The 17,080-nt window shown below is 41.6% G+C and overlaps 2 protein-coding genes across 2 annotated transcripts in view; both read right to left on the bottom strand.

The window, feature by feature from the left end:
- npnta (nephronectin a) overlaps positions 1–8,721 on the bottom strand; it is a 46,093-nt gene extending 37,372 nt beyond the window's left edge. Inside the window, exons 1-2 of the mRNA XM_070915900.1 lie at positions 8,498–8,721; positions 344–444 (exon numbers count right to left, since the gene is read on the bottom strand). Of these exons, the coding sequence (XP_070772001.1) occupies positions 344–444; positions 8,498–8,568 (172 nt within the window). The 5' untranslated portion in view covers positions 8,569–8,721. The remainder of the gene's footprint in view (positions 1–343; positions 445–8,497) is intronic.
- Positions 8,722–13,069: 4,348 nt separating this feature from the next.
- The window catches only part of gstcd (glutathione S-transferase, C-terminal domain containing), a 46,043-nt gene continuing 42,032 nt past the window's right edge, over positions 13,070–17,080 (bottom strand). The window contains exons 10-11 of the mRNA XM_070924956.1: positions 15,325–15,394; positions 13,070–13,260 (exon numbers count right to left, since the gene is read on the bottom strand). Of these exons, the coding sequence (XP_070781057.1) occupies positions 13,070–13,260; positions 15,325–15,394 (261 nt within the window). The remainder of the gene's footprint in view (positions 13,261–15,324; positions 15,395–17,080) is intronic.

Here is a 17,080-nt window from a genome sequence, read left to right as displayed (position 1 = left end):
CTATCTACCCTTGAATGTGTCCACCTGCAGCTACGTTCTCTCCCTCATCATGGCCACCCCAAGAGTGAATGTAGATGTCAGCCGGTCCTCCGGTCCAACTAGCCATTACCATCAATCTTTACTCAAAGATTGTCACAGGTGTGATGCTCCATTAGCTGTACTGTGGGGACAACGTGCAGGTGTATGTGTGTGTGTGTGTGTGTGTTTCCCCAAGCCTCTAGTTACTGTGGTAGTGTTACAGTGTCTCCTCCGTCTAATAGCATCTTTGACCCCAGCTTGAAACCTTGCAACCTTGTTAGCCCTGTTTGTCCCCAGCAGCAGCAGCAGGCATGGTGGCACTCACGCTGGCAGTGACCCCAGGAGCGGCGCGTCCATCCCCAGCAGCAGTCCACCCTGGCCCCGTATCGACACAGGCCGTTGGACGAGGCCATCTGCCGCGGCCACCTGTGCAGGGATGACATAATTAGTTCACAGCCAATTAAAATGTCTTAATGAAAAGCAGGGGTCTTTTCAATGAGGTTTGGAGGGAGGCTTTAAAGCATTCACATGATTCATTTCATTTTCCTGCTGTAGAGAGAAAATACTTAAGTGGACACACAGGATGCTTTTTCACCTACGATTAAATGTAATTTCCATTTTTACCTGTTAATGTTTTTTTCTTTTGTTTGAGTTTCTCCTAGATAGAAGGTGTTGTGTGTTGTACATACTGTAAAGCCCTTTGAGGCAATTTGTGATTTTGGGCTATACATAAATAAAACTGACTGGACTAAACTAATGTTTTTTAGTATATTCATGTAATAGCTCTTCAAAAGCACTGAAGGGCCCAAATTCTATCACATGTACTTGAGTATGCAAGAAAAATAAAATTGCACCTTTCTAGTGAGAGCAGTGATTCAGCAGTGATATGTGAAAAATGCCCGTGCCCAGATCCCAATGTGACGTCTTTCAATCCCATTTTACTCGCATCTGACCAACAGTCCAAAATGCAAAGAGTTTACTATCATATACAACAAAGAACAACAGCAAATAATCAAGTTGGAGCAATTAATATGAAATATGAAACTTGCGCTACATCTCCTCAGGGTGTTGAAGGATGACTTTTCACTGCTTTCCAATAGATTATCTTTGCGTCAAGGAAATAGAACTGATAGCACATCAGATCGCGTTGGTTTGTGCGATGTCAAACTGGAGACCTGTGTTGAAAGCCTGCCAGACTCCATCTGAATAAAGCCTTCAGTCTGCATCAGTGCACCGCTGACACTCACATCTGAGAAGACCACATTATTATTGTGTTCATTATAAGGCTTGTGAAGCACATTAGAGGCCATGTATTGCCTGCTGCCCTTGAAAATACAGTATGTTTTCTATCTCCGTCTATTACATTAAAGCATGTCAAGAGTATGTGTTCCTGTATGTTTAAAGAATCTATCTAGAAGACAATTTCATAACAGCGGAAGATAATATCATCTCTTCTACAGAGAGAACATGCAGGTATAAGTGTTTATAGAGATACAGGTTATTTTCCAAGCACTGCAATTCCTCTAAGAGAAATTACAGCCGGATGTTTTTGTTACACCATGTTCTATTCTGCTCAGAGCAAGAAATAGCTTCTTGGCAGACAGTGTATGTGGATTACCTTTTTATCTGCACCAAGGCTCACCACATATTTATGGAGAGAATAGGGTGAAGGAATGGGTCCATTTAAGGATACTGATGAAAATCCAAGCCGCATACTGTGAGAGGCTCTGAGATGGTACCTAAAATCTAGCAAATAATAAATGAATCGGAAGCTAGGAAAGACCGAGCTGGCTGAATTATACACCTAAAGTACAATAAAGAGACTGGTCCTGAGCACATGAGAATTTTGAATAAATCCAACATATGAACACTGATAAAGCAGGTTTTAAGTTGTACAGAGGAGCTGGTAACGCTGTGATCCAGCTATAAAACAAAGGAGAAACTATCTTGATATACCTCCCTTACACAAAAGATGCTTTCTTTTGTGCCTTGATGGCAGTGTGGATTTGTTGCTCAGTATTCAAGGCACATCCTTTGCAGCTATCCCTGCCTGTTAGTGTCTCTACGCCAAGATGAGGAAATGCTAATGCTTGCCCCCGCTGCCAATCACCTCATTGGAAAAAACCCCGATGGATGCTAAGTGAGAGTGGCAGATCCAGGGAAAATGTTTGTCTGCTGCCTGGCAAGCAGGAAGCCAGTCAGGCAGGGAGAAACTCCAAGCCCACAGTAAGAGAGGAGAGAGGAGAGAAAAGGGAAGGAAACAAAGGGAAAAGGTCTGAAAGGAAAGGAAAGGAAAGGAAAGGAAAGGAAATGAAGGGAGAGGACAGGAAAGGAAAGAAAGGGAAACAACAGGAGCGGAATGGAAAGGGGAAAGGAATGAAAAGGAAAAGGAAAAGGAAAAGAAGTAAAAAGGAAAAGGAGAGGTCTGGACATCAGCCAGGTTTAGATGATGCCAGTATCTCTGCAAGGGACATGTACCCACACACACAGATATGCACAAACATGGCACCTGCTGTCCCTCCATACTGTAAACTTAACATAAAACAAAACAAGAACATCTTCGCCCCTGGCAAAATTCACTTCATTTGGAGGATGGTGACACCTTTAAAAAAAGCCATCTGACAACCACCCATGACATTTCAGTGGTATTTAAATCTGGTGACGGGAGGCTGAGTTCATCATGATGTTCTTTTCCCCCTTGAATTTATTTATCAGTGTGCATTAGGTAATTATCATCTTAAAATACGGAGACATCATGTGAAAAGAGTTTATGTTGCTATGGGTGCACCTGCTCCTTGCAGTTACATGACATTACAAAGTAATCAGTGCATATAATGACTCCCAGTAGAAAGCTGCCCATGACAGATACACCGTCACATTTAACAGTTTTCAAAAGATTCTGTGGGTTAAAAAAATGCTTTGTCTCCTGCCAGAGCTCCATGTAAAAAAGTCTAGGTTTTGTCTCCTTTACACATTGTGCTGTAAGGGCCTTGAATAAAAGCTTTTTTTCAAATCGCAGTGCAGTCATTAGTGATTTAATAGCGTTTAGCACCAATCCTGTTTCTTTTGGCAACATTGCAAAAATCTGTAAGTGAAATTCTTTGACTGGTGCTTGTTATTCTGCCAGCTCTTCTGTTTCAGCTTCTTTATTTTTATGTTGCCACAAGTTGCTTTCAAAAATCACATCTAACAGTGTTGATAGCCAGATGTTGTTAAGAGAACTGATACAGTGTAGCACAGATAACAATAACTTCACATCACTGGTACTTGAATGTTATGTGATGGAAATGTCCTCATTTGGTATTCCCATTATTTCGTCCATTAAATTGTCGATTGATCAGAAAATTGATTGACAGAAAATGAATCTTCAACTATCATTACGTAACCGATTTAAGTCATTTTTTGGAAATTGTGATTTTCCCACCAAGATGAGTAGACGAGACATAAGAAGCAGAATGAACAATAATTAAAATAACCATTAGTTGCAGCCCTATTCCTTTGTAGTTGGATATCCAAGGTCAATGAAATGTAAAACTATTATCAAAATGGTAACAACAGATAGATGAGGCAGCCATAAAAATCCGACTGAATGAAAAAAAAATCAATGGTCTTCCTGTAGCAGGAAATGATAATGTGGCAGAGCTGATATGTTGTTTGCCTGGAGGATTTTAAGAAAAATAAATGTATATACCTTCATGTTTCCTCAACATGTCAGGGTCAGAAGGGCATGACATTTGACTCTGAGCACATGATGTTATGAAGACTGTGAGCAAAAGAGCAGAGTTTGAACTCCTACAAGCTCCCAGTCAATGGTGGGCGAGAGGTGTCTGGGAGGTCTGTTTGGTGCAGTGGGAGCGATAAAGAGACGGGAATCTCATGAGATGCAACAGGTCCTGAATTATTGAATCAAATATTTTCCTATCGTGCATTCTCCTACACACTCATATATAAATACACACACACACACACATGCGTGCACATAATGAATATGGAATCCTGTTCCATGTTCTCAGTGCTTCTCTCGGTCCTCTCTTCATGCTGAATTTAGCCCGTGGCAGTTGTGCAAATTGTGTAAAATTCATCAGCTCAGCGTTTCATCACATCAACATTGCAGCACTGTCAGACACGTATCTGTCATTCCTTAGAACATTTATGGCTTCAAAATTACATCTAATTTCAATCAACAATGGGAGTTACGGTGACAATGCACAAAATAGAGGAGTTTCTTTTTTTTTCAGATACATCGTGTCCCCAGTGATATTCTACTGAACGGAAAGCTGGCATATCAAATGGATGCATAATACCTGTATTTATTACCCTGAGGCTCTGAATAATGATCCTAAATTGCACTAAGCCTTGAAGGAACTCAAGCAGATAATTATTACCCTTCATGCATAGCGTGTGACACCTTTTCTCAAAGCACAGACTATCAGACGAGTTTCTTCCAAGAGAACCTGAGAGGTTGATATCCACCATGGGGACGCCATCCTTCTTCCATTGTTTTACTAATGGATACAGAGCTGGCCGACTTCCCCCGCCTGACAGTGAGGAGTAGTCAGTCCATCGCTCACAGAGGAGCGGTGTGGGGTGTAGCGTGATAATCAGGACCGGGAAGGTACAGTCCTCATTCTATCTATCATCCGTCCATGAATCTATACCGAAGAGCGCAAAGCGTGACTGTTGAATGGATTTTCCTCCAAAGCACCCATAGATGTTGATTGCTGCATTTGTAGCATCTTGGTGTGAAGGACTTGCTGGAACCTGCCAAGCTCAGCTGAAGGCACGAGCTTGTGGAGTCATAAAGCGTCTGGCGTCTTAATGAACCACCTCGGCTGCACGCGCTGCCAGATCTGCATGCAGACTGCCAAGACTATATCACATTAACACACAGCACCATGTGGGATGTTGACAAATATCTGAGGTAAAGATTTTGAGAATCTAAATGCTTTTTTTTTTTTTTTTTTTTTTACAAAGAAGGCATAGTGGAAGGTATGAGTGGCCAGAAAAATAAAAACACCTGCATGATGTCATGCAATGCAATACAATAGCCCTGCAATCAGCACAACTAAAAATGCTTTTGTTGATATTTCTGATGTAGGACTATGTGAGTTGACTCAATTCTGTGGCATATTTCAGGCTGTACTTCAATAGAGCAGCACACTGAAAAATGTCCACCTCAATCACATATATGGAGGAGCAAATTGGATACACCTTACAATATGCTGCAATGCTCTGTAGTACCTTTTGTTTTGCATTACGTTAAATTGATTTCCAGACCTTTTTCTCCTAAGTGACTTGCTGTAAGAGCATTCAACCTCTGCAGGAACAAGAGGTATATGATGTCAACAATAGTAAGTGCATTCTTTCCAAACAAACAGCTAAGAGCTTTCTTTTACAGGGAATGAAACATCTGTAAGTCCTAGCGGGGCATGTCGCGATGCAGCCGCAGAAGGTGGGTTTTTCCTGCAGCAAAAGACGAGCAGTGACTCTGCTATCCTGACTCCAGTGGTGGGTTTATTTCCCCACTGTGGACTACAGCCTTACAAATTACAACAGAATCGACTCCGACACAATGTTAACAACAATTAATATTAAACTGAGAATCTAGCATTTAACACAGGACTGCTGAATTGCATTACAAAGCACAGGTGTCTGATTACAGTCTATTATGCAGCCAAGAAGCAACAATAGGACCTGACCTGGCAGCAACTCTTGCTATTCTCTCTCGTTCTCTCTTTGTATAAAGACCAGAACAACATGGGAATGTCTATGCTGGTATACTTTAATTGCTCATGCATGCCACTTAATAGTCTGCGTATAGGTTTGTTGTCCATGTAGCACTTACTTCAGTACAACATAAAGTTTCTGAATTGATTTCCACTTACTCCCTAACTGTCCTGTTTGCTCAGTGAAAAGCAGCAACAGACTAACAGAGAGAGCAGTTATGTTAGTCATAAACTGAACTGCTGTATGCTGAGTTTTCCATTGGGAACTGGCAATTCATGAAAGTTCATATGCCTTGTTTCCTGAGGTGCTTGAATGCATGTTTCTCAGCAGGCAAGACAACACTGAACTGTCAGCCAGCGGAGTCTGACTTCCCTTATTGTTACCTCTCAGAAAACATATGGCAAGGTTACACTTTAAATCTTATCTACGACTACGATAATAAAGGTGTCGCCACATTCTTCATCACTAAATGGACATACGCTAGACGCTGAAAGCTATAAATGTGTTATTTTTTAATTCCTCCTGCCCGTTGGGCAACCCATAAAATGTGACTTGGACAGTATTTTCTCGCACTCATTCTCAACCCCCTGAAAGCCCAAATGTGGGTCTGATATTACAACGCCAACATAACCTGGCACCAGTCCACGGCTTTGGATTATTACTGAGGAGGTCTGGTATGTGCTGCTTGGCTGTGTTGGACGTAACAATTTGGTGACATCACTAAGGAGGAATATCCTATATGTCTACTGTATGTGTTTCATTTTGGCAAAGTCTTCTGTACTACACGACAGGAAACCGGCTGTCCTTGAGTCTTCGCTTGGAATAAAAAGTGGCAACAACAACGGTACAATGTTTTCAGCCACAGATTCGCAGGTAAGCATATTATGTGCAGCTATGGGAGAACAAAATGATCTTGCCAATGATGCCCGTGAAGGACCCTTCAGGACTAGATGGATAAGCCTGTTAGGAACGCTCTCTAAAAGGCAATAAGTGCGTGAGACTAGGTAATAAATGGCTTTTTTGCTTGTGCTCGGTCTCAGGGGATATACTCTCAATGAATTAATATCGAAGCGGAGACTCGGGGCCCGAGCAAGCTTATACCCATAAAAATTGGCAAATTATGGCCACGGTGACAAGCCACTCCATCAGCGGGGATGTTAATAATGTACAATACGCTGCTGCTAGGTTAAAGTAAATGATCATTATACAAAGGCAAGGCGTGAAATAAAAGTTAAAGCTACACATCTCATCAGACCGCGGCCTGTCACACAGACATTAGCCATGGTGATTAAGACAAAGAAAAAGTCCTAAATAACAATAATATAGTATGTGCTTGCAAACGCTCCACTCAAATGTTCTGTAATATCTCTGCCTTCATTATCTCTCTCACACAGACACACTCTCACTCCTTGCTGAAACCTTTGATATCCAAATCGCTTCTTTTGAAATACTTTTGAACACAGCAGAAAACTGAATTGAAACAGGAGGGGAGGGAAAAAAGGCTATATACCTCCAGATGTCAAAATCTATCAACAAGCAGGTGGAATGGCAGTCAGTCTGAAGGGGCTTTTTCAAACGCAGGCACACTATTTCAATAACAATTACCTCCAATAATCTTCAAAAGTTTTTCATTCATTTGAAAAAGTGAAACATGAGAGAGGATCCTGCTTTGGGGCTCAGCCCGTCTGACAGAGATACATGAGGGTAAATAAAGTACAATACTTGGCTGCAGTCTCTGTTGGAGATGTAGGAAATTTGGCAGTAGGACTCTTTGTTTGTGTAACTCTCATTGTTTGGATGGACTTCAGTCCAATTTTACTCTGAGCTCTAAAAAATCCCCCTCAGTATGACACACAGTAAGAGGTGGAGTAGAGCACACCTCTTTAAACTGAAAGTCCCCTTAACAAGGAACAAATGAGTATTTCTGCCAGTGTGAACATGGCTGATAAAATTAGTTTGTCACGAACAATTTGGAAACATGTTTTTAAATACTTGTTTCAAAGGGAATGGGAGAGGGTTACACCTAAATTACAACCTGGTTTTATTGTGGTTCATGGTTGTAAAAAAAAAAAAAAAAAAAAAAAAAAAAGAAAGAAGAAAGAAAAAAAAAAGCTGGCATCATCCATCACGTTCATCAACTCAGATGCACCTATAGGCAGATCGAAATCTCCAACACGTGCATTCTTCAGGGTCTGGCACGTCTCCACACCTCCGTCCTCACATACTTCATCGGATTCGTGTTTGAACACGAAGCACCGGGCAATGTGCTGTCACATCACTTTAAAATCAGCCTGATATCTGCACAAGACAAGAACCGCCCGGTGTGATTTTGGCACATGTAAACACTGCTTCTACTGTAACAGAAGTGAGTGCTCTGGGGCGCAGAACCCACTGCTTTGGATGCACTTGGTTTTCATCCAAAGAAAAGTTGGGGTAATACACTGAAAGAGACAAAGACGAGATGCCAAGAACAACGAATCAGTACTCGCATCGCATCTGAGCGCACAGAATCTCACAGGAGCAACATGTTTTAAGTCACATCTAAATTCAGCTTCGCGGTTTGGAGATCTTAAAATAATGCTTCAGTTTGCAGCGCCTTTAAAGATCTTTAAAGGCGCAGTTTTCTTTTTTTTTTTGTTGCAGAAACAGCCTATACATGGATTGAACTGATCAAACGGCGGCTTGTCTTCTTAATCACGATTCGTGTTATTTCACAAAAGCGTCGCAGACAACGTGAACCATGTGCCCTTACCTGCCATCAAAGTCTGCACTTGCTCCAAAGCAGCAGCTGTACAACAACATCAACTTTATCCATACATCCATGGTCACGTTACGCGCCCACTCTGCTTGTTGTAATCCGAAAGCACCGCGGAGGAAACAACTGGGCGAAGAGAGAGCAGAGTTTCTTTGACGCACGCTGAAGGTGCACAGGTAGGACGGCTCTGCTGGCGTCCCTCGGACCGTTCATGCGCGATGTTCAGGAGGTGCCGGAGTGAAACCAGTCCGCTGCCTGGAAGTAGAGTGACCCCGATGTGTGTGTGTGTGTGTGTGTGAGTGTGTGGAGCGGGACGCACTCTGCCGGGGAAGAGAGCGCACAGCTCCCTCTGTCTCTCTCTCTCTCTCTCTCCTCACAAGTTCAGCCAGCGGGCTCTCCAACCAGCAGCACCCACTGCGGTCACACCTCGTCTCCCGTCTGTTCAACACCCAGCGGTCAAAACGCCGCGGAGATCCGGCCAGTCGCGCTCGCGGGACTTTCAATATGACGCCATGACCTGTACGGCGCAGAGGAAGCGGCCCCGGATGCAGCGTCGAGCCGCGCATGCTTCGAAAATGCCTTAATTAATTGCGCAGCCCGCTGAGGCACGCAGGTGCATCGCCCACCCAGGTGGATGCTGCTCGCGCTGTAAAGACCATCCAGGGAAAAGGACCGCGTCCGAATCAGGAGAGGACAAAAAGAAAAGCAGCACAGAACCCAAAATGAGCGGTTTGACACAGTTTGAGGACAACTAGAATAAATAGAAAGGCTTATGTTGGACTTGTAATTATTGTAAATAAAAACACAAGTGAAATGTTTTTTAACATAATGATTCTACAATCTACAGACATAATGTGTCTCTGCTTTGTGTCAGATATTTTCCCTAGGCTATCGCATTGTTGTAATAAAAAAAAAAGCAATTTTCCCATCATACTTTGCACATCTTGAAAATTTGATTCACCCCTGAATGAAATTTCTAGGTCTTTATTATTCTCATTCTTTGACAAGAGGCTATGTCTGTTTCTATTAGGTTAATTATCTCCTGCCTGGCTCATAAGCAGCACTTCATATTCAAAGGCTGGTGACTTGCACTTCCTGTCTGGGGGCACAGTTTTAAAGGTCTGCCTCCTGTTCTGATGTGACAGCCTTCTGCCTCCAGAATTTAAGTCAGTCAATAAAATGATTCTCCAGGACTCTGTGGAAAGAAAGGATGGGGGGAAAAAATGAAATGATTGGGTAACTAATAGCCATCATTTTCAGCAATGGAGCTGGAGATGAAGGTTTGGTTTGATTACTGCCGGTTGTTCACAGTCACCGCCGTCTTGTTACGCCCTGTCACCAGTTTGATGATAAATCTTTGCACAGAGGTTTGACATCTCTAGAAGCAAGTGATCGGAGACATGCCGCTCGTGTATAATTACACTATTAATCACATTATTCTCATGACTGGATTGTAAGAATGTAACTCCATGATTTATTACATTTAAAAAGAAGTTATGGGTTATTCAGAGCCCCATTACCAACAATATTGGTATATTGTGGAAAGTTCAGTTCACCCAAAACACAAAAATCCAGATTGTCTCACCTGAAGTTTGATGCCCATCTCTGTAACGTTAAAAAGTTACTTTAGCAGGATTTAGTTGACTTTAGAAGCAGTTGTTGATCAATTTAAACCTAAATATTAATTTAACTTGTTCTCCTATGTGTGTTGTGTTGAATTGTATGCTTGTTTGTAGACACAATTCAGATTGTTGCATGTTCAGCTGACCTGCTGCGAGACTCCTTAGGTTACATTAATTGGAATTAAGTATTTGGAAAGACGACAAATGAACACTGAATCTACACTATTTAACCTATATTTCGTCCCAAATTACATGTTTCTTTACAGGAAATGTCAGAGGAAATTATAAAGGAATAAAGGACCTGTAAAATAAAGCATTACCATGTTTGCGAAGCTAAAAGTATTGAAAAAGCTAAACACCAACATGTCTTTCCAGAAATGATGTCTAAGTTCTTCTGGATAATCCACATAAAACGCGTCAACTGTCAGGGATAAAAGGAAAAAGAAAAAATTTATTTGTGTGATTTGGATGAACTCGTCCTTTAATGAACCCCGTGGGGAAAGTGAGTCATTACTTTACATTCTGAACAGACAATGCTACAGCCGACAAAAGTAGAAAATAAATGCAAAAATAGAATATATGCAGGGAAATCCTAAACTGGGGATATATAAGGTGACAACAGATGTGACAAGTGGGATGAGAAGCATCAGGGAAGAGATTACAACATTATTGGGGCTTGCAAAATATCAGCAGCTGGGACCTGCTGTAGGCAACCAAAGAGGAGACGTGTGCATAATAATTTGTTGTTATTCTCGACTTCTATAATTATGCTCCATGTTGTTTATTAGAAAAAATATACAACTGAAGTGACGCACACAAGATAATTGAAAGGGCAGCAGAGGCTCTTTGTATCCATTCAATCTGGGGTTGTACTTTATATAAGTGCCTGTTATAGTAACACACAAACAAGGTCACTGTCAAAAGAGAAAATTCATACTAATAGGGAGGGACCCCAAATATGGAGCAACGAATTGTTGCAGGCAAACGGCCATAAACGCTAACGGTGTAATGAAGTGGAAAACACCAAGACGAGCTGGACTTTAATTACAAGTAATAACTAAAGTTAATAAAACAATGAAAGCTCCATTATTTCCGAGTAGAGGTTTTCTGCTGCTACAAATTGTTCATATGAAATTGCTTTTGAAAACCTACATGGTGAAGAGAGTGTCCGCTGAGTTTAATAGAAAAACATAAAAGTGTTATTTTAATGTTGATTGTCAGCATAAAGACTACTCACTGAATGAATGACAATCTACTACGCATATCAGGTTTCTTCAGTCACAGGTTCCCTTTGCTCCAAAAAAAACTTCAGCTCTCATCTTGTCAACTTTTGCATTGAGGTCAATCAGTTAGCAGTACTTTTTTGTCGCTTAATCTGTATATGTATTTTGAGTGTTCTGCACCACAACACCAAGGCACACTCCTTGTATATGAAAAGCTACATGGCAATAAAGCTGCTCCCTCCTGTACTCATAGAGAGGCTTCACGAGGCGGATCATTAGTAAAGAAACGCTGCGCATTTACATAGAAAGCAGCTCAGACATCTCACCTATTGTGTTCAAACAAAGAATCTTGTCTCGTCACCCTCCAGCCCCGGGTGTTTGGGTTGAATCGAACCACTTGACACCTCGATATGCTCTTCTCTCTCATGCAAGAGTGCCACCTACTCTCTCTCTCTCTTTCTTTCCTCTTTTGTGCCTATATGCATTTCTGTAATGTGCACAGCCACAAGCATGAACATGGAGTCAGACATCTCCTTTTGAAAAAATTCCAGTCCTTGGAAGGAGCTGTGTCTGTGGCCATTCACCTCAAGATAGATTGACTCTCCTGACTGAATTCAGATGAGCTCGACGCTGGAAAAGCCTGCACGTCTCTCGTCTTATCCCTTCAGTGTGAGCAGGAAAACTGGCTCTCCGGCTACCTTCTCAAGCAGCCGCAGCACACTGTCAAAGGTGAGAACAAAGGAAACTGATGACCAGTTTCACCAGGGAGAAAGGAAGCTTAAGGGCTATAGTATGTCTAAAGTATACAGGATTGGAAATATGGTGCGTATAGTGTGATTTTCAGCTACTAAGCTCTGAGCAGGGCGCATCTAATCAAGCACACTGACCTTTTCGCCAGCATCATACAATATTCATTTCTATTAACCGTATGATGGGATGCATACCATACTCACATTCACTCTTTATGAGGAATAATCAGTTTCTCTGCAGAACCATGACAAACGCTGAATTTTACCTGATGTCATACGAGTTTAAATCCAATTTCTCTGCCTCTCACAAACACACACGGATGAGAGGTAGATAATGATAATTCCCCATCTCGTCTTTAAGTGCAGATGAGTTTTTAGCGCAGAATTTCTCCTTCATCTGTTAATACCTGGGAACAGAGGGAGCTGACTGCTGAGTATCACAGAAGGCCGTATACAGACTATTTGCAAAAACAGCATGTGCAAGTGCGGTGTACTTAATTCACAATGTGGGTGTGTAATTCCTGCTGCTTCTGTTTATGCTGACAGCTTGATCACACTGTTTAGGCAAAGACTCAAACGTAACGTAACAGTTGGTGAGAGACTTGAGCTCTTTTACTACAAATAAGCATCCAATAATTGATTGCATTTAACTTAGGAGAGGAGTAGCCCTCAGCAAGCACTCTTCCACGTGTTCACTGGCTCAAACATCACAGCAATATTGCCTTTACCTTCAGTATGAGAGAGATTTCAGGAGACGACTTTTGTTAGTCCAGAAATAAAAAAGCAAACATCTGTTTCGTTTTCCAAGGCCGTTTCTTACAGAAGGGCTTAAGAATAAATAAAAAAAAGAAAATGTTGAGGGTGGATAAAAAATGGTTGTGTTCGCAGCATCATGACACAGCCAGGAGGCACAGAGTGCTTTATCAAACCCTGACCACACTGAAGATGCACTGCTGTACAGCGGTGCTTGCAGTCCTAATTATGCACCGGCGCTTCCAGTTGGCTGGCATCGACTTCCAGTCCACTCTTTTGCGGCGGCCTTCCCACCAGCATGTTGTTCTTTGGTGAACAGCTTTCAGGCTCCATAGTCATCACCCGCATCGAGTACCCATGAGTCTCTGCTGCCCACGATCGGTCCAAGTCCACCAGGCCCATACACTGTTTACCTGGAGTAATCCAAAAAGAAAAAAATGATTGCATTTTCAAGCATTTTCTTACACTTGACGCCTGTTATTTTACCATGTAAAGCAATCCAAAATGACAACACCACAAAGCACAGCCTAAGTAAATCCTAACCAATGTACCAATGCAATACTGATATTTAAGAGAAAAAACATGTTTGGCGAGGATTCCTCTAATTAGGTTATTAGTGTATTTTGCAGGATTGTTTATTGTAAAAATCTGTTGTTATACATTGATAAAAATCTAACAAATTCCATAGAAAAAACTGTCATATAAAAATGCAACCTATGAAACCGTACTGCTAATTATTTTCGTCATATCTGCCAACACACAGTCCAAATGTTAAAAGGAAAAAACCTAAATAAGCGAGAGGAGAAACATTTGCTATATTTGTTCATGCTGCCGTACACATGTGCTGCATGACATAGTTCACATCCAAATGATTCTGGATCAAAACGACAGAGGAAAAAATATAAGTGACGCTGTCTTTTGAGGAAACATTTCTATCCTGATGTGTCGTCTCTCCCAGGATGTCCATATCCACAGGGCATGAGGGGGGGGGGGGGGTCACTGAATGGTTTCATAAGAATGAAAATCACGTGAATCATTTGATGTGGACCAGATCTTAACCCAAATGAATAGGTCAAACAGTGCCCTGCACCAGTGGTTCCCAACCTGTGGGTCACCAAAGCTCCACAGGGGGGTCATGACGCCCTCTTGATTTTAAGGGTGTGAGAATTTTATAATATAAATGCATTTAAGGGTTGTTTTACGAGTTGATATCTTTATTTATTTATTATCAAGCCAGGCTGCTTGGACTATTACAACGTATGTGTGATGGTGAAATTAAAAGAAAATCATAATACAGAATTGTGTTCCTAAAAATATGAAGAAAAATCGTCTGATACATTGCAGCATCCACAGGAAATAGTCTGTTCAGAATCTTATACAAATTGCAAGTTTTACGCAAACTTCCTGCAGGTATTAAGTTCACTGTTTAGGTTAATTGTTAATTCTTCTGTGCTGTTATTTTTTTTTATTCATTTGTCATTTGTCTGCATATGCGGCTGATGCTGATATATCTAGGCCAATATCAGCAGACCAACATATCAGTCAGGCTCTAATTAAACAGCATTCATTGTAGAGCTACTGTATGGGTTTGCATATTGCATTGTAGGTGGTTTTGTGCATTTCCTGTCTGTTCCTAGCATTTGTGTGTGACAACATCCTAAAGAAGCGACTCATTCATCAACAACTTCACACTGATTATCATGCTTTTCTCTTAGGATTTCCTTTCAACACAGACTTCAAATGCAGTTTCGCAGTTAGGCAGTAGGTGCCAGCCACTGTAAATGCGAGCTTTGGTCTGCCATGCTGCTTAGGTGGTCAAAGTGACACAGTGGCAGGCTCTGGAGAGATGAGATCAAACATGGTTAGAAAATGTTAGTGGGAGAGGTTGAGCCCTGTTAACTGATGTAGAGCAGAAACCTCTGTGACAGGTGGTGTCAGGTACATATGAAAGGGCTTCAGACTGACGAGGCATTGGGGAACCTCCTCGGATTCAGAGGGAAGCTTTGATAAGCTGGAGAACTATCAGGGTGAAGAGAGTCCTCAACATAATGAAACACTGTACAGTGAAGCTTCAGCACAGGTCTGAAGATCTCAGTCTGACAAAACTCTTCCCTCTGAATTTGACAACACTGATCTGGCAGCTGTTTGCTGCAGCTGTTTTGTCACACGGCAGAAATCCATTAACATTTTCCACACTTCTCAAAAGTCTAGACCTTTTGAAAAAGTAGAGCAGTTGGGTCACAGGGTAAAAAAAACCTCAGCAAACACAACATCGGCATGTACTAAACAATTATCATTTAGTGCACGCCGATGTTGTGACAAAAAAATAAAATATCACCGGATCATGTGGAAGAATGTGCCGGATACATTTCTTTGAGATATGAATTTAAATGTAATTTGGCATAAGAATGTACATAAAGACGTATAAAAAGGTAAGGTGGGTGAATGTATGTAGGTGTAAGGAGAAGATTTAGTACCTATGAGTCGCCTCTCGGGAGGGAGCTGGACAGCAGTTTGGTCTGCGAAGCGGCAGAGGATCATGTGTTCCTGAAACAAGGACAGACAGTGAGTACATTAACAACTGTTCACTGCAAGTATAATTAACAATAAAGCTCCCGGTGATATCTTAAACCACACGTTTTGACCCTGCCACTGCGAGAAAGGCAAAAATCACAGATCACATTAATCAGAGATTTGAATAATTCCACAAAGACTGCTTTTCTGTAATGAGCCATTCAGTGAAACTAACACTATTATGCATGCACATACACACAAGCATGCTTATCTACAACTGCTTATTCCACTTACAGCCGTGGAGAAGGGCATGCTTGAGCCTATCTCAGCATGCACTGGCTGAGAGGCAAGAAAACGTTCTCAGCAGATCACCAGTCTATCACATGGCAAACTATTCAATGTAGGAACTCTGTCAGTCCACCACTTTGATCCAGACTGAAATATATCAAAATATATCTGGATGGATTACCTCAATTTTGTTTTCAAATTGGTAACCAAGTTTAATGACTTTGGTGAACCCCTGGCTTTTAATCTAGAGCCATTCTCAAGTCAAACTTTCAATTTGCCCAACTTTTAATGACACGACTTGTGTTTAGTGCTAGTGTGTTGTGTTTTTACAGTGTCACAGGACTGGTTTACAGTGATCTACCAGACTGTGCATCTTTTGTATGTCTGACTAGTTGACCAGACATAAGACGTAAATTGATTAATTGCATAAAATCCTCCCTGTAAATCTCTAAAAAGGCCAGATGAACCCCATTTATTTATTTCCAAGTTTTTCTGTCCTGTTTTTACCTCGCTATGGTTCATGGAACAAGTGACTCAGAGAGGTTAGTCATCGCTAACCTGCTTCTTCTCTAATTGATTCTATTCTTCACTCCACGGGGTTGAATGCAGGGCCACGGAGCAGGTGCTTAAAGTTAGCGCTGAACAACAATATCTCACACCATTAGGCCTTTATTTCAGCGGGGCACCATTTGTCAATGTGCTGTCATTTTTGTTTAACTACTGTAGTTCAGGAAGGACAACTATGCTTCTGGAGCAGAGACTGAACACTGAGCCCAAATGAATAGCAAATACCAAACATGGTTGTTGAAAGCAAATCCATAGCGAGAGGCAGGGTTTAAAAGCTCAGGTTTAAAAGGGGCAGATAATGTGCCTGCTGGTTTAAATAGAATATAGATTTCTCTTGCTGTGCGGCTACATGTTTAGCTTCATATTTTCAGACAGAAAATATGGCAATTGTGATTTCTTTTCCCTTCTTTTGCTCATTGGGCTTTTGGACAAACAGAAGAAAAATCACAACTCACTATCACAGAACTTTACAGTTGCTCAGTTGTAAATATGGTATAATATTCTGTGCCTCTCGAGCCACGTCTCTAAAAATCAGTTTCTTCTAGTGCACAAAAGATAAGAAGTTAGAGGTGGTCCAATGTTGTGACATGTTAACTCTTGAGGTTGCTGCAGAAACTTTTGCACAGATTCTCCCCAGGGGCACTGACAGGTCCCATACATCATCATGGGATGGGCCCTCCCAGAGTACAGTGCTGTGTCTGTGCTGAGCGATAAGGGATTGAGAGGCTGGAGGGTGTGAACCTCCCGCTTGTTAACTGCCCGGGGAATCCTTGTTCCCAAGATGGTGATGAAAGCCCAGAGATCACATTAATTGTATTTTACCGACCCATAAAATAACACAAACAAAACAACCAAAAAAACAAG

Source organism: Enoplosus armatus, chromosome 2, assembly GCF_043641665.1.
Source record: "Enoplosus armatus isolate fEnoArm2 chromosome 2, fEnoArm2.hap1, whole genome shotgun sequence".
Taxonomy (NCBI): Eukaryota; Metazoa; Chordata; class Actinopteri; order Centrarchiformes; family Enoplosidae; genus Enoplosus; species Enoplosus armatus.
This window is presented reverse-complemented; position numbering and strand designations above follow the sequence as displayed.